At 35.1% G+C, this 23,479-nt stretch overlaps 1 protein-coding gene across 1 annotated transcript in view; it reads left to right on the top strand.

Moving 5' to 3' along the window:
* Window positions 1-23,479, top strand: part of PDGFC (platelet derived growth factor C) — a 123,583-nt gene that overhangs the window by 81,025 nt on the left and 19,079 nt on the right. Inside the window, exon 3 of the mRNA XM_064652319.1 lies at window positions 7,895-8,075. Coding sequence (XP_064508389.1) covers window positions 7,895-8,075 — 181 coding nt within the window. The remainder of the gene's footprint in view (window positions 1-7,894; window positions 8,076-23,479) is intronic.

Genomic DNA, 23,479 nt, shown 5'->3' with positions numbered 1-23,479 from the left:
GTTTGCAGTCAGGCAAACCAGTAACAGTCCTGTCTTGCACTCCATGCTACTCCATTAGGATAAAGTAGAAGTGAAATGTAATGCAATTTACATTAATCTGTTCTCAGATGATCATCAGGGTATTTGAGAAGATGCAAGTACGTGAGAAACTACTAAAAGAAAGACTCATTATTATAAAAAGTTTAAATGGTCATGTCGGAGTTTCCTAGGGGGTTTTATGAGGTAAAATAAATAGATCATCTCCTTTTCTTACAGTAGCATGTGAAAAGAGAGACTGATAAGCTAACACCAATTATTTAGTATCTCTTCAGACTAGTCTTTGATTCATATGCTGTGTCTAGATTAAAAATAGGTTTGCATAATTTCATGACCATCAATTTATAACTAGTTAAACTGAAGTGAGAAGAAACTTCTTACACTCCTTAGGTGAAAACCGATCTCCTGCTAGGATTAGGAACGCATTTTTTTTCTGCCTCATGCAGTGTTATAAAACTGCTCAGTTACATTATAGGAATTTTTCACTTTCTGTTTGAGTAACAATTATTAGCCTTTCCTGAAGCAGAATATTGGACTTCATGACAACTGGTCTGTCCTGGCTTGATAAATCCTGTGTGCTAGTGTAGTTGCCAAGAGACCACATGTTATTGTATTGCTGAACTGAAAAAATAAAGGTGTTTTTGTTTAAATAAACATAGATAGAGTCCCAGCCTCCACTGAAGTAGGATGGAGGAAGGGAAGGGGAAGAGGGGAAACTTGACCAGATGTGTAATGGGTGATCTAACCTTAGAAAGTGCTTCAGGGGAAGGGCTGCTGCCTGCAATGCCCTGGGTGAATCTTCTCATTGTTGAAAATGCTCCTTATGCCCCTTATGATCCATCCCCCCCCCAAGAAAAAAGAAATATGCTTTTGAATATTATTAGAAAATTGCTTAGCCAGTAGTTTTCACATCATTGACTGGAGACATTGCTACATTCCAGGATTTATATCCTGGAATATCTTGGATCATGCATAAAGAAAAAATTACAATTAAATATATAAATAAATATTTCAAATGCTACTTGAAAAACAATGGTAAAAAATGTGATTATGGATTCACAGGAGCTGGAACAGATACACTGACCACTGTGAACAGTGTGAGGAGAGGAAAATATTTTACACTGGGTTAGAAAGAACACTTTATAGCCTTGGCTGTTAATGTGAACTCTAAGGTCCATTAGTGTTTTTGATTTTCTACAAAATGTTTATCTGTACAGTAGGAACATGTGGTTTATTATGATTGCTGTAATTCTCAAGATAAAATATACCAGACTTTACAGAGGAGTGCTGGCAAAATGTTGGTAAAGCATTTAGTTCTCCAAAATTTGGAGTGAGTAGTCCTGTACAGTGTAGGATACTTACTGAACTGATTCAACTGTCTGAGAACAGCTGCATCTTTATGAAGACAAAAGTGCTTTGGAAAGTATAGTGTCTAGTGCAGCAGGACCCTGAACTCTGGTGATCATTTCCACATGGTGTTGTATTGTAAGTACATAATAATAATAACAAATTATACAAGTAATACTTTGCAGGACAGATGACAACGACAAAGAATAGGAGTGCTACTGTGCAGATTAGTAAGAATGCTTTTATATTTCCCTATACCATTTCTGTTACGTGTTATTATTTAAATTCATAACTTGTGCAGAATAATAAAGAAATCTGTGGTCCACACATGCAGTCAGTAGCACAAAGCAGAGAAGTTGCAGCTGAAACAGTACAAGAAAGTGTTTCATGTAGATGTTACCCATTTTTCGGTCCTTGAAAAATAGCCTTTCCAAGTAACCTCTAATTTTGAGGAAAATCTTTTTTATTCACTGTATTTTACGTGGCTACAAGAGAATCTGTAAAAAGGATACTAATAAGGTAAGTGTAGCATAGTAATTGTGAGTGATGGAAACTCCTGGAGCCTTCATCTCCACAGAAATTCATCCTTTGTATTTTAAGATGAAGGCCAAGGTAATGAATGGTCTGCGGTATCATTTGTAGGCTGATTCATATGTGTTAGTACATTTTTCCAAGCTTTTAAATTTTCCCAAATTCATCTTTGACATATAATAATAGTAATGATGTTATGAAATTTCATGCACTTCTTTGATTTGTGTATCTCTTCTATTTATAACATGTCATTTTTGGACCAAACTTAATCCTTATTTTAAAAGAGCTAAACATATTTCTTATTCTCACTGGCATTGGGGAATACTGTTGTTCTGTGATACAAAGAACATAGGTTCTTTGTGGCTTCTAAGAAATTTGACAATTGATCTTTTAAAAGGAAGAATTTGGGAAACCATCTTCTTTCCTATTTACCTCCACTTCTGATTTACAGGATTATAGGGTCTCTTTCTATAAGATTCTTGTTCAAGTGCTTGAAATGATGTATCAGTACAAGTTACACCAGTATAAACTGATTCATAACAGAGGATATCTAGGACTGCATTATATGATTCTGTGTTCCTGAAAATACTTGTTTAAGTGCTTAATACATATCAGGAGTTTAATATATGCTTAAGTAATTGCAGCCTTGCTGTCTGAATATAAAATTGTTTTGTTTTAAAACCTGAGTTACATTTACCAATGTATCTAATTTACAAATTCTCATTCTTGTGTAAAAGTTAATGTTTCTTCCTCCCCACAAGGCAGATGTTACTTTCAGAACTATGGGATATGCATATGCTTAAGGTGGAGGTACTTAAGTGTTTACCAGTGCACCTAGACACCAGGCATGATGATTTCTTTCCTAGAGGTGTTTGTGTGCCAATTTCGTAGTCATCAGGGAAAGCCTATGTTTTGAGCAATATGCAATTTATCAATGGGCGCTGAAATAAACTTCTGACACAAATGAGAGTTTTGGAGAGAAGTGTGAAGAGACAAATTTCTTTGAGTTTCTTATTTTTACATGCAGTACTTTGACTCTAGTTCACCAAGGCACAAAAGCTGCTTTGCAAAATGTGTATGTCTCATCTTCACATGATACCTCCACTTTTTAACAGATCCACAGAAAATGGAAATACATTTTTTGGTAGACTGGAGAGTGGTAATGCAGTAGATACTTTCTCCAAATCAAACAATGAGCGCACCCTTTTCATGAAAAGTGTTCAAATGTTTGAAGAGTAGAGTTTGTGGGTTTGAACTCGGTCTTGTTTTGCACTTTTGAAAATGTATATCTATGATCAAAGTGCCTTAACAGTGAATCAAGGGGAAGAGAATTGAAATCTGAGGATTAAACTTTTTTTTTCCTCATGTATCCTAAATAACAAGGTAGAAATACAGAGAGAGTTGTGTGGTTGTGTTAGAAGCCTCAGGCTGTTAACAATCACTAAGAGGAAAGATTAAGTAGAGAGAACCATGGCAACCATCTAACATTTGTGAATGAATCTGTGTTTCCATAAAGGAGTTCCTAATGTACAGTACTGTATATTCTAAAATAGATGTATTCAAAGTAGGTTGGCACAGAAACTACAATCCATATTTGGTGAATGGCAGTTAGAAATATTCTCTGTTTATACCTTGAGTATCTTTATTTCATGGAAAATGTAGACATGGCAGGATACTTGGGGCTTTTATGCTCATTTGCTCTATTGGCTGGAAGTGATGTCTACTGCTGGAAGTGATGTTCGTGCATAATTAAAGATCATTTTCTGAGTACAAAAAGCTGACCTCATCAGTTATTTATTTGGATTATGTCTGGATTTACTGTTTCTTTCCAGTGACTGTTACGGCACAGTGTGTGTAATATCAGCAAACATAAGAAATTACTGTGGAAATTTATTTCATATCATGTCAAATCACTGCTGTGCTGCTCCATCATCTTTTCTGTTTTACGTTAAAACATCAATCATTTCGGAAAAGGTAGAATGTAACTCTTTTCTCAATCTTTGGATGATCTTAATGATATCCAAAGGAGTTTCATGTTATAGAGGAAGGCACTGCCAAATCTTTCTAAAGAGGGTGAGTCCTATGGGTAAATTGCCCATTTTGGGCACTGTAGTCAAATGACTGTTCAAAAATTCATATTAGAAAGACAAAATCCAGAGGGAACAGTTTAAATATTTAAAATTTTATATTGGCTAGTTTTTGAAAAAATGTTTTCTTCCAGTATCCTGACTTTACTGTCACTCAGAGTAGCCGCAGTTAAATAATTCTGATAATGTTGAGCAGAATCATTTTTGTTGAACTTTTGTGCTGTAATGGAGTATTTGCTGGTGATGTGATGCCCCTGGGCCACCATTTTGGTCAAGGTGCCATCTGTAGCATCTGAGGTTTTTTTCTCTGCTGCCTAGCTGGCAAGTGAACTTGTTAATAGGTAACTGTTATAGGTGTGCACTGCTAGTGGTCTGCAATTTCAAGAACCTTGTATCTATTGAACTGAAAAGAGAACTGGGCTGAATGGGCCAATCTTTCCCCCGCCCAGGTTCATGTATATATTCCTGTCTGCCAACAAATACAAAACATTATTATGTAAATTAATGCATTTGAAAGGCAATGGAATAAATGGAACAACTATTCTGAAGCTTGCAAAGTTGGGCAATAGGTGGCTATACTGCCTGACCTGGTGAAAATATTAATGTGAAGGACCATTCTCTTCTCTTAAGGTGAAGACTATGTAAGGTGTTGCCAGTGCCCTTACAGTTTTGTTACAAACTTCTTATTTCTTAATTTAAAAAAAAAAGACACAAGTTCTTATCAAAAGGAGAAGGAAAAATAAATTTCACCTTTCTTAAGCTGCTTTAATGGATTTCCTAGATTTTTGTCTGGCACATATCTATATACAGATAGAAAGATCCAATGTCACCGAGATGACAAAGTGTTTGATCCCCTGGATTTTTGCTTCTTACATTTATTAATATATTTGTAGAATTCTAGAGGCAGAGGAAAGCCACAAAAAGGTCAGAAAACTGCAAGCCAAGGTAAGCGGCCTGTCAGGAGATGCTTAGCAAATGACAGTGCAAACTACAGAAAAAATATATAGAAAGGAGAGGAAAACATACACCCTTGGAAAATACATTTCCTGGTTGGAAAGACATTGAAACTTTGAGTTGTGTACATTGCTTCCTTGCTCCTTTCCCGTAAATTGTCTTTGTTCAGATTATTAATTCAATCCATGTTCCCAGACACCCTAGGCCTTAGGGGAGGGGAATACATGTTCTGCTCCAGGTGTAATGGAAGGCATTGTGGACATCATGCCATCAAGGCAAAAGCATCTTTCATCCCAGGAGACTGGACTTCCTTGTTGGCATAAATTTTACTAATATTTGAAAAATATCACAGATACAGTACCAGTGCATTTCTTATTGTCAGAGAGAGTCGTGTTTTCTCCTTTGCATACTGCGTAGAAAAGAAAGCCTCTGTGTTTAGTTCATCATGCATTGTAACAGTTTTTACTCCATTGCAGTTGGAAAATAGTTTCTCACTTCTTGGTTATTTATCCTAGTTTTCTTGCAATTCGAGCACAGGCTTCTTCTGATGGGGAAATAATTTTCCATAGCTTTGCTATTGTCCCCACTGCTCCTTAGCCCTGTGACACAAAACTGCAAAATTATGCAGCACAATCAGGTAAATGCTAAAGCATCTGAACCACTTTGTTTTGCTACTTTTACAGCAAGTTTAGACTTCAGTCCATGTGCGATGTGAGGAATTTTAGTTGCACAGAAGATTCTTTTGGTAGGCTCCTGTAGTACATTCAGGTGACAGTACAGGTAACTGACAGGAATAGAGTTACTGGCTAAAAATGTCATTACCCAAACTGAATCTTAAGCTGAATTTTGTTTGGTCTTTCAGAATACTTATTTCTCTCTATTTTACCACTTGACTAAAGGGTCTAGGATTTAAACTGTGGAATTTGAGTTTCTCTTTTACTTCAGGTGTACCAGGAGACAAAAGACTGCAATAAAAAGTACTACAAGTTAGGTAGAAGAACTATGCCTGACCCCCCTGACATCTTAAAGCTCATTCAATAAATATTAGGTTAATTCACTCTTTAAAAAGCAGAAAAGTAGATAATTATTTCTTATTCTTAACTAAAAAAATTTAGAAAAGGTTATCAGCTACATAAGCTGATCTTAAAAAGAAAACAAGCTCAGTGCTCAAAATCAATTTGTTAAATGTGTTGAGCCCTGAGGTCTTGGTACGATTAATATACACATTGCCTTTTGTAGTAAGTTGTATACCTGATCATAAAGTAAAAACACTGGTTGATCTGTTAAAGGAATTAGTGCCTGTTTGGGGGGAAAAAAGATAATGATAAAGTAATTAGTATCATGAGTTCAACAAAGATTTAAAACTGTGGTACATGGCAATAATGGATTTTAAACACAGTTAATGAGCATATTCATTGCATTCATTTTTAATTAAGTGGAAAAAATATTGGTCCTTTAAATGGAGATAATAAATGTGCAAGTCAGTCTTGCACAAACATGCAACACAAGAATTTATTGCTTGCTGTCTAACTAGGGAACTGGGAATCATTATAAAGATTAGATTTACTAAAAAAAATACAGAAAAAACTTTAGTAGAAAATGTTTATGAGGTAATAATTTTCACATTAAATATTGTTTGGCATATTTGGTAGAGTGCGTGTGTGCGTGTTTTTTAAAATGTGAGCATTTGTCATCATCAGAGGTAGGACTGTTTGTACCCTTGAAAAGAACTCTGGTATTTATGAATTTAGATTTATGTGAGATGTATTTAGTATATGACTGCACATGCAAGAGAACATAAAAATACCAGAAACCTTGAAACAAACACACACTCGAAGGTGTGTTATGCTTGTACTTAGGATACAAATTGTGGTTTAAAAGTAACAGGTTGGCTCAAGAAGCTGTAGCTGTGAACATCGAAGTGTTTGCCCTGCTTTAACCAGCACACACACACCTTCCCAAACCACTGGGCTGTGCTGCCACTGGGGCTCTGGGGGTTTCAAGCTGAAGTAGGGAAAATCCAGCTGAAATGCTTAGTGTTTATTCTGTCAGTAGACAGCTGGGGAACTGACATGAAACAGGTTAAAACACTGAAACCAGACGAACCTTCTAGAGCAGTGGCTTTCATTGTTTTTATGACTTGGGAATCCCCTAAAAATTTCCAGTGAAAATGAGGACCTCTATGCCATACTGAAGGTTATTGATGATTGACTGGCATTTCTTGGTTACCTTTCATGGGTCTAGTTGAAGTTGTTCACAGATCCCCAGGGATACCCAGACCACATGTTAAGAACAATGAAACTAAATCAAACTTACTGTTTCATTCTCTCAGAGTTCCCAATCCATATCTGTCTTGTCAATATTACCAAAATACCAAGTTCCTTCTGACACACAGTTAGGTCTAGGTCTTTGCTCAACAAATGCCTCACTGGGTTATGGATAAATTTCTTCCAAGTTTCCCTAAGCCACCTTAACCCTTAGGAACTTATTCACCATTGGTATTATAGGAGAGAAAGTTTTCTGTACCAAAAAGCCCCTGAACTGTCACTGATGGCAGCAGTATGCTGCTAGTGATATTGCAGTATGAATTACTGTGCCACACTTAGGTGATTTTGGTCTTTTTTTTTCTCTGACTTTATTCTGCTCTATCCCACATGTGGTAATTGTTCCTTTCTGTAAAAGGAACAAACAAAACCATACACAGGGGGCTTTTCAAAATGCTAACTCTGCTTTTATTTTTTTAACCTCACTGCATGATTTTATTATGTGTATGTAAGTCAGTAGCAACTTTGGAGCTAAGTTTAAAATATCCAGCTTTGGCAACATACTTTTAGCATTTAAAAAAAGATTTGCAAACTGCTAAGTCAGTTTATTGTTAAAACATGAAGCTTATAGAATTTTTGTCAGTAAATAAACACTCTATTTTCTTTTCTGTTCAGGTATGACTTTGTAGAAGTTGAAGAGCCTAGTGATGGCACTGTTTTAGGGCGCTGGTGTGGTTCCAGTACTGTGCCAAGCAGACAAATCTCCAAAGGAAACCAGATCAGAATAAGATTTGTGTCTGATGAATACTTTCCTTCTGAACCTGGATTCTGCATCCATTATACACTTCTTATGCCAGTAAGTAACATGTTACTTACTCTTTGAAGTGGTTAAGATTAATTACTGTTTATTTCATAATAATAATAATAATAATAATAATAACAATAATGTGCAATCTGTCTTCCTGAATTGTACATTTTATTTTTGTTTTTTTTTAACTGAGTGTTCTTGTGGTTCTTCTTGGATGGCTTTGGACTTGGAAGTTGTGGGCTCAGTTGTTTGTCTGGAAACTTCAATAAAATGTTTGCATTCCTAATACTGTACTGTGGAAAAAAATAATTCTAGCTTTGAGAAACAGAAAAATCAGAATACAAATCAGCACTGTGATGTTGAAAGAGCATTGGGAAGTTACAAAAAAAGACTGAAGAAATTAATGTTTTTATTAGTCAGCTGCTATTAGACATACACAGCCAAATGATTACACTTAGTTCCCAAACAGAAGGGTTCTTACGCCTCTGGGTAGTTTTATTATAGTGACAAAGCAGACAATGCATAATACTAATTTTTCATTGTGTTTTCCATGGAAACTGTACTCTAGACTTCTCTTGAAAGTTGCTTAAAGCAACAGGTAGTAAACACTATTCATTGTCTAAAATGTGGCTAATTTCACTGTCAACAGATTTCTGTTACTTTTTTCACCAAATGAAAGATCTGTGATAGTAAAAAAAAAGATTATAGATTTTTAAGGATGAGGTAATTTTTTGAAACACTAGAATGGAGGAAAACAGGGGTTGACTTGTTTTAGAGTAGGTATTCCATATTTAAAGACAATAAGGAGTACTTATTGTTAAATTCCTCATAATTCACTTTGAATCTCCTAAGTAGTTTTGTGGTCTGTGGTATTTGGTTGGTGGAAAATATCTGCAAGCTCAATAAAAAAATTGATCAAGAGAATTCATGTTGTAACCCCACTGACATGTGCTTCACTCAGTATGAATTTTGCTTGCTTTATTTTTTTGCCATTTTTGCTTCTTCTCCCTATTAGCAAAATTTCAGTTATTGTGAAGAAGCAAAGAACCCATACCATGAATCCCATGAATCTTCTCAACAGTACATAATCTTCTACTTAATATATTTAGCATACTTATGATGATGTCAGTGTAGTGTAGTTGAGTGTTTGTATAAAAATATATATATATTTATTTATGTTGTTTTCTATTGTTTTCCTATAAACATTTTTAAATATTTTTGCCTAACTAAGAACTCTCCTAAAGTGATCAAAGGTTTGATCAGCATATTTGCGTCTTTTGTGAGTTAGACCCTTTTGTTAGTAAAATATTATGACCTGATAATGGGTGAATTTTAAAATTAAATAAAATGTCAGTCTCCAAACTAACTTGAAATAAGGCCAGGTTTAAACTTTCATACACCCGAGGGCAGAATGAAATAAGTATGTTTACTTTTAGAAAATAGTAGAAGAAAATCACCAAATACATATGTTTGTGGGGCTGGTGCCAAATTTCATTGTCACAGCTCTAGTATTACATCCTACCTGCTACATACCTATCTCACTTATATATGATTCAATTTCTGTGGAATTGATTAAAAGGTACCTGAAAATACCGGAGTATATGTATAATTATTTTTATGCCATGATGAACAAATGGACTGAGTTTATTCCTTAATATTTGATGGGGAAAACTGGTTATAAAGTTTAAATTATCATCACTGACACAACGATGGTTTAATGTTTGAAATATTTAAATCACTTATTCAACAGACAAAAACAGAGGTGACATCATAGGATGCATTTTTTGTTCCTCGTTTCATTCCACTAAGAAAGCACATATAGCATAAGAAGAATACATGCAAACTGTTTTAGCAACCAAACATGCTCTCTCTAACATACAGAACAGGCCAGAGCAGCCCACTTCCTGTCATAAAAATTCAGAATGAGCCCCAAAATGTGCAGTGTAGCAACTGCTTATGGGTTAATTTCTAAATCTCTCTTTAAAAGGGCTGTGATTTTTTTCAACAAAAAAGTATGCCTTAGTAAGTCAAGTAGAATGCAATTATACATTTCAGACAGCAGATTGTAAATTTAATCTATACAGTTGAGTTCCAGAATTAAACCTGCTTTTTGTACCTAAAGCAATTGAAAAGTGATGCAAAAAAAAAAAAAAAAGTGGTAGTTTTTTTTTTTTAATAACTGTAATGCTATCTTATCCAGCTTTTCAGAAGAAAATAAGATTTACAGCCCCACTCCCACATGCCCACAAAAAAGATGTCAGCTATAAGAATGAGTGTAAATTTTAAATAATTCTTGCAATATCATAACTGATTCACTTAGAGATTCACTTCAATGAATTGGTTCTAAACAGTTAATGTTTTTCCTCTTTTTTTTGACAAGTGTTGGGGAGGGGGAGATGACTGGTAGACTAGCAATGAGAGATTGTTTGGGGAGAAATGAAGCAAAACTGAAATAAAACAGTGCAAGCTTGTTTCTGTATTTGGAGACCACCCACAGAGAGGGGCACTGGACACATTTTCAGGTCTTTTAAAGAGCAAGAGAAATGGCTTTGTTTAAATCTGCTGTAATTTATCGTATACATTTTTTCTTTTTTTACTTTGTATATTATATTTCAAGCCAACTTTTCACATAAGTAGGAGGAGAATGGCTACTGATCTGATTACTTTACTTCTAAGAGTTAGTCACTCTAAGGGACTCACTGCCGTTCCGATGTCACTAGATGTAACATCATTTGCTAGAAAGGTTTACTGTGGGATTACAAGACACTGCATAAAAGCAATGCACATATTGTATACAAGCAGAATACTCCCTGAGAAAAACATTAAGTTTTTCTTTAGATTCTAAGTAATTAAACTAATAATTTTAATTTCTTCCATTTTAATTTTTATACCCTGGCTACATCTAGAACTTTCTATGATTCTGGTCTAAGTCCATTTTTTTTCCTCTGTTCTATAGCTGCAAGTTAATTTTGTCTGCAATACCATGAAGTGGAAGCAAGTGTTGGAAAATCTTATTCCTATTAAGAAAATGTAGTTTGTGTTATTTCGAAATTATTATGTTTCATTCAGCACAGCTGTTATTCTCAGTCACTCTTTTCATGCTCTGGCCTGTCACTTAGTCTGCACTTACTGGTGAGCTGCTTTATTCTGGCAGGGCTGTCTAGCAATGGTTCTCAATTTTGACCAGCTATGCATTTATTAAAAGTCATGATTTTGGCAGCACTATGCCACCTAAAGCTTCCTAGAACTTTATTGCAAAAACAATCCATATTTTATTTCTTCTCCCCTTCTTCTCACTTGCCACAGTTATAGCTCTAATCCATATAGTAGCCACATGCAATTGAGGGAAATCTTATAAACTCTTATAATATATATTTGGGCTTCAGTCTTCCTAGTGACTTGTTTAAACTATGTCAGTTACGAGTTTGGCAGAGAAAACTTGATGTAATAAAGTCCATTGTTAGTTGGGGAGCGGGTGAATGGGATACTTGATGCCTGAGGTGCCATTAAGGAATGCATGACTGATTGCCAAAGTAGTTATTAATTATTCAGGGCACTCAGAACAAAGCAGCTCCAGTTAAAGTTGAAGCTGGGGGTGACTGTATTCCCCTTCTTTTTTGGCATATGGCAGCATGTCATTTGTCATCAAAGATCATGCCAAAGATCTTTGCAAAGAACAGACTTAACCCTCTTCTATGCAAGCAAAGATGAAAATCCAAGAAGCTGCTTAAAGACTGACCTGGTTTAAAAGCGACTGAGCAGGTGGTTTGGGATTTTGTTGCAGTACCTGAATGGCGACCTGGGGGTCAGTCCAAGAGAGTGTTTTGGTTTGGTTTGAGTTTTTTCCTTTTGATGCAGAGATGTTGTTAGTACTGCTCGCTTTTAACAGTAATGAAGATTAAATAGATATTCTGTCTAGGGCTATATAATATTTGTTGTTTATTTCATCCAAATTGGCTAAGCTTTGCTCTTTTAGAATTTAGCAGGTTAATGTTGTTTGCGGAACCTTTTTAATTGAGCTTGTTGATTGAAACAGGCAAATAAATTTAAATACTAATAGAAACAGTGACACTAATAGAACAGGGAGAGGAAAGCTAATACATTGCCTTCCTTTCCTTTCACAAGTCCACAGATTTCACAGCTATCGAGTGTGTTTCTCGCATGTAGGTGCCAAAGCCCAAGAGATGCTTAACTTTGGCTGCAATAACTGAAAATCCATCCTGAAAGGACATTATTATCTCCTAAACAAAGTTTTTTCTACACTCTCTTAAGAAGTAATCAAGAGGGTTTGGAAATAAAAGGATTTGAGAGTTGTCTAAGCCAAGGTGGTATGAAGAATCCGGAGAGTGTATGAGTGTTATGTAGAGCTTTGCAATGCTACATGAAGTGAAAACTCTTCATATGATGGGAAGGACTCTAAAACAAAACCTTTGTGTTCAGAGTTTCCACTGATTAGGTACAGTGAAACCTAAGCATAGATAATGGAACAGGCTACTAAAGATGCTCCAGCATGCAAATTCAATCATTCATTTTCTTCTGTGTGGCAAAAATTCATTTTAAATCAAAGATGTTTTTGAACTAATTTTTACCTTGGAGATTTCATTTTGCTTTAAAGTTGTGCTTAAGGTATTGGATGAGGTAATTTCTTAGATGAGACATCAAATATTACCCAAAATTCATTAAAAAAAATTACAAAAAGTACAACCCCGAGGATGGCTATTATCTGTGAGACTAAAATGAGCGGGGGCAGTGGGGGGGAGGAGAGGAGCAGGGAAACCTTTGAAGTGAAAGAACCTCTGAAGTAGACTTCCTAATCAAATCATAACATCTTGTTTTCCTATGACCATGTCTCATTCTGTCACATGGATATCATAAAAAGTTTAAAAATCTGTGTGTGTGAAGCAGAGTTGTAGAAAGGCAGGGTTAGACACGAATCTAGCAAAATCGTGGGCCTGCACAAAAGTCTATGAAAGTGTGTCCTTAACCTCCACAACCTGAGATGTCAGTGTGGATTTTCTGAGATTCTGAAAAGAAGAGAGACATTTTGAATCATATTGGTTGTCATTTAGTTCTTAAAAGGAATGAATATACTTATCTGATAGCAAGTTTTGTACTCTGAAGGACGTGGTTCCTTTCCCTTTGGCCAAAATAGAAATGCAGTTTCTCATGAAGTATATGTAGTATGTGCAATTTCTTTTGTATTTTTCTGTGATATTAGCCTTACAGTGGCTCAGGATGAAAATAGTCAGAAATTGTTTCATTGACGGTTTGTGGCACAAAGTAATTTTGTTTCCTCGGATGACAATTTTTTTTACAAATTTATTATATATTTCACTAAGATTTGAATTCTGTGATTTTGGAAGTTTATTGTATATCCCACCTACTATCACTGTGGCAAGAGATATTAAAAAACCCAGCTGATTTTCTTATTTCTGAATAAGTAACATTAATTTCAAAATTAAATCAAATTATGTTAGCTCAAATGTCATACTTCAGTGGGGTTTTTTTTTCTGTTCAACAACTTCAGTACAACTTTTCTCCTGAAAAAATTCAGGAGTGTTCAGTAAATGAGAAACTGATTCTGTTTATGGAACATTCATATAAGTCTTAAAACTGGGGTTTTTTTTGGTTTGTTGGGGGATTTTTGTTTGGTTTTTTGTTTGTTTTTTTGGGGGGTTGTTTGGTTTTTTTTAAGAAAGTATTGAGGAGCAATCAAAACAAATTATGTAGACAAGAGCTTGTGAAAATTGATCTCCTTTTAGTCATCAATATCATTATTTACAACTAGATCACTCTGGCAACCTGTTTCAAGCAGAAGTTATTGCCATAAACAAGGGATGGGGTACTGCAACTGTCGAGAAAAAGCAGGCAACCTTTATTGCTTCTTGTCCCAAGTTATGTCTTTGATCGCATGTTAACCCTTCCCTCCCACATGAAACCAGACAGTAGGATGATTCAGTGCAAACAATGTCGAACCACTTTAAATGCCCTAAAAATTGGAAAGGTTAGAAAACACATTGGAAATGTATTTTAAATAAATGAGACAATCTCTTTCCTTCAGTCTCTATGTTACCTAAAGGCTTTCATTAGACTTCCATTTAGTAATAAATGTTTATGTTGTCAGGGACTCTTTTTTAGTATTTGGAAACCTTATTAGTGTGTCTTATAGCATCTTAGCATAGAAGTTTAGGTATACATATTTAACTTGAAAATGAGTATTACTTTTACATAGTCTATAATTTACTTTATAGTACTGTTCTAGTGTAAATTTTAATGTAGTGTGCCCTGCTGTTTTCAAAAAGTCTTCAAGAGAAGTTACGATGGAAGAGTGATTTTTGTTTTGTCATGAACAATTTCATAAATCTCTCAGAATGTCATGACTCTGGGAGTGATCTGGCTGGTGTGTGGGCTCTTAACGTTTTTTCTGTTTCGGAACAATCTGAAAGAACTATATTTTGCCAATTGTTGAAAAAACAGAAACAAAATTGTGTACAAATCCAGGAAAGATAGTAATGTGGGAAATCCAATCTGCATTAATGATGCAAGGAAGAGAATACATGAAGGTGGACTGGGGTGAATGACCAGCCCTGTGGATTACCACAATGGTACTTTTGTCAGTCAACTTGACTTAATAGACATTGAAGTTTACACCTTCTAATAAGCAGAGAGTACATCACTAATGAAAATAACTTTAAACCATTACATTTTAATATTGTAGTCATGAGTATATTCTGGGAGTCCTTGTTATGAGAGTGTATCCTTACAGTAAATCACAGTTAAATGTCAAAACTCAAGATTAAAAAATGAGTATGTGTTTTATTGCATTTTGTCTTCAGAGTTTGAAGTACATTTCAGATTGTAAGTTTTTTACTTGATGAAATGGCAAGCATGCTAACTCAAAAACTTTTTTCAAGTAGTATTTTTTTCATTAATTTCACTCAAGAAGGAGTGGATCTAATCAAAGCAACTACACAGAAGAATTAATGACGGAATTATACTTTCACTCTCTAGCAACAATAAATATTAGCCTAAAATATGTTATTCTCTACTTGTGCCAACTTTCCTTTAACTGATATTCAAAGAGATTCTCTCTTCCTTCTTACCTCTAAAATGGTTCTGGACGAATGAATACGAATCAGATCAAGCTGATTAGTCTTTATCAGTCAGTAGTACGGCATTAAAGCATTTAATATGTGTTATGTGTGCTGGCATGTGAATTTGAAAGTATATTATTCAATAAAGTTAGCGGTAATGGCAAGTTTCTAAGCCTTTCCAGTTGTCTTCCCAGTTTCCCATATGTCAGGCTACCTTGTTTGCTGTGAGGCACCTCAAAAAAAAAAGCTTCAAATGAGTGTATGACTTGAGAAGGATCTGTATGTATATAAAAACATGTCACTCTTTAACTGTAAATTCACTGATGCCGTGTAATTGGAGCTGTTGGATGCTACTTCAACAGAAATATTCCACAGTGATGTCCAAATGTTCCTTTAGTCTTTCAAGATTATTCATGGTTCAAATTTATTTGTTCAAACTTATTGATCATATATGTTCTAAAGAATGCAATATCTCAATTATTTATGTGTAATTTTTTATTCAATCCTTTACTAAATATTTTATAAACTACTTTTCACTTAATATGTTTGGTTAAAAAAACCCAAACCACCTCCCCCAACAAAAAGCCAACCGAAACATCCAAACAAAAGAAGTAGCAAAAAGCCCCCACACAAAAATCCCACAAACAAACAAAAACCCCAAAGAACGCTCAACACCATCTTCCTCTTCTCCCAAGTTTTTTTAGCAACCTTTATCTTTTATGTGTTAAGTATTACAGAATCGTCTAGTTGACTATCCCTTTTCCAATTTTCAGGATCAACATTTTTGAGAAAGCAGGCTGATGGCTTCTCTGCAAATTCCAAAGCAAAGTGATTCTGTCCCATTCTCAAAGTAATCCCCTGTGTACTGGCACAGCTCTAGATTTTTTTGTGCTTTCAAATACTGAGACGTTGTGTCTGACATGCTTGCTAGTGGAAAAAAAGGTAAGCAAATGTACATTTAATACTAGGTTTCAGGTAGCACCATAGTTTTCAGTTATGTTGTTTAGGTGCATTTATGCTGTGTCCCTATTCATTATTAGTATCTTGATCATGCCACAATCCTATCCATTGCCTCCCCCCAGAAAAACAGGCAGTAAGTCTGGCATGTACTGTGCTAATTTTTCTTTCTATAATTTTGGTAGGAAAAGGGAAAAACAGGAATGAATTGAAAAGTTGGAACAGAAGAGTGCAATTTCTTAAATATTTTTTAATTATTTTACATATGGTAGAGCTCTGATGAGGGCAGCTCCAATATTTGAGATCAAATCAGCTGTGGAGCAGCTTCTGTAGATGACTTATTGCACAATCTGACTCTACCGGTTGGTAGAAGCGACTCTTTAAATTCAGGAAAAAAATTCTTGACAGAGTAATAACACTGTATAGTAGCTTCAGGGTAAGAGTTTGCTTGTGGGAAGATTAATGTGGGATACTGGTAGTGGTGTTAAGAGAAATCCTTTTGTTTCTAAAAAGGGATAGATAATAAGCACTATGGGAATACCAAAATTTGCACCTGTCTTGTCTTTGCACTACCTGGCGTCTGGTGTTACAGATGGGGATTATGAGCTGTCATTTGTTAGCTTCTCATAAGCACTCAAAACTTTTTTAATGATGAGGATGAAAGGTTTGACTGAATAACCCAGGATTGTTGTTGAAAAGCTTTTGGTTTTGTTTCAGTGGGAAAGTCTAAATAATCACAAAGCTGTCACATCTGCTCTTAGGCTAGGGCAGTAGAGAAGGAATTCAGGAAGACTGCTTCCATGTTTGCTCCTGATAGCTGGCTAATGTTGTTGAAGAACTGTAGTTGTATAAAAAAAAAAAAAAGAAATTAAAAACAAACCTTGCATGTGAAAATGGAGGACAGTTTGTTTGGCAAAAGACATTTCCAGAGGCAGAATGCTCAGGCTGCTTGACTGTTCATTTCACTCTGCTTTTGAGCTAAGCAATAAATCACAGGAAGAAGAATTGTAAGGATCATTTTTGAGGAGAAATAAAATGCTGGACTTCATATTGAAAGGAGTGATTTAGTGCATGAAAGACCAGGTTCAAAGGCACTTGAGAGGTGGAGGTGTGAAACCAGATGGCACAGCCTTTCCAAAAAATTTTGCATATAATCCTACAGGCATTTTGAAGTTGGTGGACCCTAATAGCACTTCCCTTTCAGCTGCCAAAATGTTCCTTGGGGGAGCTCTGATAACTCTACCCTGACATCACTTACAGCAGCTCTTGAGTCTCATCTGAATGAGTTGGTTAGGAGGGTAGGGGATTTTCAGTGTAGTGGTGTAGATAATGAAACCAATCTGGTGATTTATTGTTCAGTATGTAACTTTGGTGTCTTTTGGTAGCACTTAGTTACCTTTAGAGTTTTTCAGTAGACATCTCTTATTCTAAATGTTTTTCTAACAGTGTGACAAATGTCCTTTAAATAGCATGACAAATGTCCTTTAACTAGCATGACCATCTTTAAGAAGACAGGTGATGTGCTATGGTAATTTTGTTAGAAATCAGTATTCTCGTGGCTTTGTGAATGGTTGGCATAGTAAATGCAATTTCTGAATTTGAATTTTCAAATGTTTTATTTTCTCTATTTTTCTTACTGCGCCTGCATGTGAATGTTAGAGGCCACTATTTTTGAAACTTGAAAATCCCTAAAATTTAATTTATTTTTTTTTAAATTTTTGCTAACTCTGTGCAACCAACCCTGAACTTCCCTGCTGACTGACATAACCAAAATGATTAGATAGCCAAGGAGAGTAAGATAACTGAGTTGAGCCAAATTATCCAACCCACTCAGTTATTATCTGTATTTCTTGAGGGGAAAGGATTAAATACCAAATTATTTAACTTTCTAACTGGCAGGGCAGTTAGCCACATATCTGTAGGCTTTTAATATGTAAGCTGTTAATAGGGTTGCCCTTGCTTATCTTCTGAAAATCATTCTGATCTGCTGAACTCTTCTGATTTGTGTAGGCATATTTGTCTTCGAGCTTTTCAATGTGAGATGTTCCGGGTAATGAAAAGTTAATAATAAAATACTTCCTGTTCTTAAGTCATCCTTTTTGGCTTGGAATTCTTGTCTTTTAGCTAAACTAAATTCCATCATCGATCTCTTCTTGTTTGCACTCTGTCAATATATATAACTTTAAATACTGTATTTACTTTATTTAATTGCCTTCCTACTTAAGAAAATCATAGGCACCTTTCATGTAGCAAAAAACCCCTTGTAATTGGGTGCCTAAAATAGCAGTGTATCTTTTGATGCAACGTAAATGTGGAATTAAGGTTCATAAGAGTGTTTTGAAACTGTTTGCTGGTATAAAACACTTTAGAGTATAGCCCAGCTTTTCACCAAAAATCAAAAATAGATGATCAAGTCAACAGTACAACAGCAAGTGAAAAATTGTCAGGGGGTTTTTCGTTCCAAATCGTCATTAAGAATAAAAAAAATGAGTTAATTTTACAGCTAGGTATTTACACGGATGAAGACAATATAAATTTCGGAAGCAATTTACTACTTTGATAACAAAATATTTCTAAAAATGTTAGAACTTAATCAGCAAGCCTGCACATCTTTGATGTGATAGAGGTGATCAAATTGAATGCCCAGTATTTTTCAAATGTGACAGACAGATGAACCTGACCTCGTGCAAAGCCCCACTTCACAAAGGTGAAGCACAAGTGCAGGTCTTTGAGCAACTGTCAACCCCACAGCAACAATCTGCTCTGCCATAGGAAGCCAACCTGCACTGGTTACATATAGCAGAGCAATGCTGTATTCCTACTTAAACTCTAAGAATGCCTTTGAGGTGATGTCATGGTAGAAGAAGAGCAAAGTAAAATCCACTGTTATTTTTGCAAGCTACTAGCACTTATCTCTAGGTAGTTAAGGATTTATTTATACATTTTCTCAGAATTGAGACTAAACAGAAGAGAAATTATCACCTAATAGTTATATGAAACAGCGATAGTAAATAGTGACAAGGTTTTACAGATTTTCATTTAGATAATAGGTACACTACAGGGACCTTTGTGATTATTTTCTGGGACTCTGATTTCTATCCATTTTTTAAAGTAGGCACTCTTTATATTTTGTCATTTATTGCCTCCTTTTCTATGAACTATGATTCTTACTAGTGACTAATAATTTAAGAACTATATTGATTTTAAAAACTACGTTCTTTAAATTGGAAAGGAGACTTGTCATGCTGTTAAACAGGGAAAAAAATCATAAAATTTCCTTTATAAAGTTTGATCTTGCATTACCTGAAACTGTTTACAAATTATAGGGGAATGTGGGAAATCAATATATTAAAAGCTGCCAAAGTGTGAACAGGACCAACTTTTCTGTGCAGGCTGGTTAAAAAAAAAAGGAAAAAAAAAAAGAAAAAATAATTTTATGAAGCTTTTGCCCACCTAAGAAATGTCATTAAACAAGCCATACAAAGCCACAACTTACAAAGCTAGTGCTATACAAACATGCCATGGATAATTTATAGATGGAGCTGACCTGAATTTTATGGTTAATATTTGGAAAAGTAGCAACATATTAAGGTTTTGTCATCATAAAAATCTGAAACCAGAGAAAAGTGAGTTTAAAAACACCATTACTTTCTTAATTTTTCCCTAAATCTAATTTCCTATTAAATTATGAAAGTACAATTACTTTTGAGAGACTTCCCACTGTCCTCTCATTCATTAAATACTTAAAAAAGTTAATCTCCTAATCAAGCAATTAGAGAATCCCCGAAGAGAACCAGGAAGCAACACATCTTGCACAGGGCACAGAATGTGAACTTTTCAGTTTAGATCTTTTATATCCTGCTCTGACTCTGCCATGTGCAGTGTTCTGTCCCCAGTAAGAGTCTGCCATAGGCCATGGCTTCCTTGCAGTAAGGGCGCTCTTAGCTTCCACTGTTGTTTTTTTTTCTGCAGGAAAAGGAGATGGCAGCTCTTTTCTGTTTTCTGCCAAGTACTAAGGTTCAGAGAAGAAAGACAAAATAATAGTCAAGTTACCTAAGGGGTGGTAACTGGCAATTTCTATAATGTCAAATTGTCATGGTTGCATCATTCTGTTTATAAATGCTGTTATTTTGGGCTTTGTCAGGTGGATAATTGTATTTTAAAATTATTCTAACAATACACCAACTTGAATTTATTGTCACATGTAATTTTAATGTCCATCATTTCTACTAATATAGTGATAACCACACAATTGAAATTTCAGTAATAGTGATATACTTTCCAATTTATAGCCTCTGAAATCTTTGGATGTTTTGATTCTAGTTCTTTTGTCATGTAGACAGCGTGACTGGTGACAGATTTTTTAAACAAGCAGTTACCATTGCCTTCAACAGGAAATATTAGGTATTGGGAGTCTAAAAAACAGTGACAACATCATCAAAATAATAATCATATTATTCAAACTGAAATAGGTTTGGGTTTTTTTGTAATATATTTATAAATTAATCGGCAAATAATTGTTTCTCTATATGTATTTATTATACTGAGATTACTGAGATACTAGTGAGATCTTATTTCCCAGTAGCTACCTATTCTTCTAATCTCCTAAGTGAGTGAGTTATACACCGTGGACCATATTCAATAGTTTAGTGAATGTTGCCTGGAAGAATTAAACTTTCATGCTCATCAGGTCAAAACCAGCATTGATGCTGTCATTCTGAGATCACAATCAGTGTTTATCTCAAAAATTGGTTTAATTTCCTGAGAAAAAAATTTAAGAGTGGGAGAAGAAAAAGAGGTGTCAGTGTTTTAGTCACTCATTAAAATATCCTCATTTCTCAGAATTTTCTTTTACAACACATAATAGTTGCTAAGGTAACCCATATTTAGTACTAATATACTGTTTGAGGAGAGAATATAACCTTAATTGTTAAATAGCAAAATGTCCTTTTCTGACTTTTTAACTGAAATATAACCTTATAAAGGGAATTTTTACTCATCTAAATTCAGTCAGTCTGCATTAAGTTTATAGTGATGTACTTGAAATGACAATTTGTCTTCCCTCCCATTCCTCAAATGGTTAGTGCTCACACATCCTAATTTCTTCATTCAAATCCTCATGTTTGTACAGCGGGACTGCACAGATAAACAGAAAGTAGCAAACCAGCTTCAAATGAAATAGCAAATAATGGAAGAAGGCTAAGAACATGATAACACTATCTTCATGGCAATTAGGTATCTCAAATGTATGAATGTTTACAAAACCAAAAAATATTTTCTCCAAATACTAGACTGAATCTTCCTTCAGCAAAGCACGGCAGTCATCACAGTCACTTTACCCAAATTGCTTAACATTGCTTTGTAAATGTGGTTCATGCAGAACATCTCAATTACATTTCATTTTTGGTACTGAGAACCCTCAGAGTGGGTTTCTATTCTCATTTAAACGAGCAGATCATCTCATGGGACTTCACTGAGTACAGCAGATGGAAGAAATCCCACCAGAATTAGTCACGCAGATCTCTGCAAAGAGTGTTCGTGACCAGTGTTGCCTTGCAAAGTTGGTTGATTCCTCCCTTCCCACCACCCACCCTCCCACCTCCCTTCTTTTTTGCCCTCTTCTGTAGCAGTTTGCAGTGTCGGTCTCTCATGCCCAGGAAAAAACATATCAAGATATATAGTCAGTGAGCAATGCTTGTAAATAATGCCATTTTAATATCATCTTAATTTAGCTTCTTATTTGGCTTATTTCAGAAGCAGTGCTTTATCAGGCATTCAAATTAGCATCTTCAATCATATTGCTGTGAAGTACACTTTGTGTCTTGATCAAAGGATAAAGTTGTGGTTAGCCACTATCTTTCAGTGTAGCAGGCTAGGGCAGCAAATCTTTTGTTTTCATTCTGTTGAACCCCATGTTACACAATGTCTACAGTTCACAGAAAATTGTGTTTCTTATGGGCTGGAGAATTCAGGTAGAACCAATGCCTTACACTTGACTTCTGTTTAAACTGATAATAAACCCCACATCTAACCACTTCCTGGATTGCAGTGAATAGCAGCCTGTGAAACCACAATTAATTAAAATTCAAAAACCACAGTTTTTGATGTCTTGTGTTCTGTAATTAGTTCCATATATGCTACACTAAATCATCAGAAACGCCCAGTATTGCTGAATCAGAGAATGGGAAAATAAGAGACTGAGGGATATTTTAAATACATATACAAGCAGGAAAGTATTTTTCAGAGTGTAAATATTAATTTTTCAAATGGGTCCTAAAAAGCCTTTTATAAAAAAAGGGTACATGTGGGGAATAGAATGAGGAGTTCCTCTGTAGAAGGCTTTACAACTTTTTAAAATCATGCTTTTGAAAAACACAATTAAAAAAAAATTAAAAAAGTGACAGTAAGATATAGCAGTAGTTTGTAAAAGGGTTAAGATCAGTGCAGGATTATTGTGTGGCACTTCCTTTCTTGTAGAGGTGAGTATTTTGACTTTTTACCTTTACAGCATGGTGAATGTGCAAGAACAGAGAAGTAATGTGAAAGGAGATGAAGGTCTGTGCCATGTGAGGGAGATCCCTTCAAGTCAGTGTGACTGCTAGCAGTTCTGGTGGCCTTAAAATTCAACCTATTCTATTTTAATAGATTTGTTCATGCTCTAAGCAGCACAAAATTTCATGGGAGACTCTTAGAAATAGAACAAAGCACTCTGCTTTCAAAACATTTCTGAAGGATCAGTTTTAAATGGCTTTGAAAAAGTTGAGCGTGGCAGAAATGCATCTACTTTTATAGCTGATACTAAAACCATCTTCTCAAATGCATTGTATTACATACAATTTTGAGATTTCAAAGAAATTGTAAATGATACTGTCAAAGGAACTTCTGCTGCTCCCAAGGACCCAACTTTTATTAAAGACCCATGACTTCCTAATTTTCTCCAAGAGAAAGTAGCTAAATTAAAGTCCAAAATTGGAGTAGTTTCATTCATTTTCCTATTCTTATTCGAGTTAAGGACTTGTGGGTTGACATGCAGCAAAAAAAACAAAACATGTTTTTATACCAAATATTCTATATTTAGTTATACTGGCATGCAGTTATTGATTTTTATTACACCATTAGTATAATAAGTCCAAAAGATTAAAATGGACAAATAATCACTGAAGAAAAAAGTGTTTGGTTATGTATCCAGAAGACCTTGTGGCATAGTTATTTAGTAGCACAGATTTTAAAATTATTTAGAATTAATTTGTTTCTAGAATTCAGCATTTCCCTCAACTTAATTTACAAAAGCATCAGGGTTACCAGGTAGATGCTTTGTAATGCAATCACAGAAATGTAAGGTTAGAAGGGAACTCAGTGGGATCTTTGCTGAACCATTGTCCTGCACTAAGCAGGGAGTAG

This window comes from Pseudopipra pipra, chromosome 4 (genome assembly GCF_036250125.1).
Source record: "Pseudopipra pipra isolate bDixPip1 chromosome 4, bDixPip1.hap1, whole genome shotgun sequence".
Taxonomy (NCBI): domain Eukaryota; kingdom Metazoa; phylum Chordata; class Aves; order Passeriformes; family Pipridae; genus Pseudopipra; species Pseudopipra pipra.
Note: the sequence above shows the minus strand (reverse complement) of the source record. Positions and strands in the feature narration are given on the sequence as shown.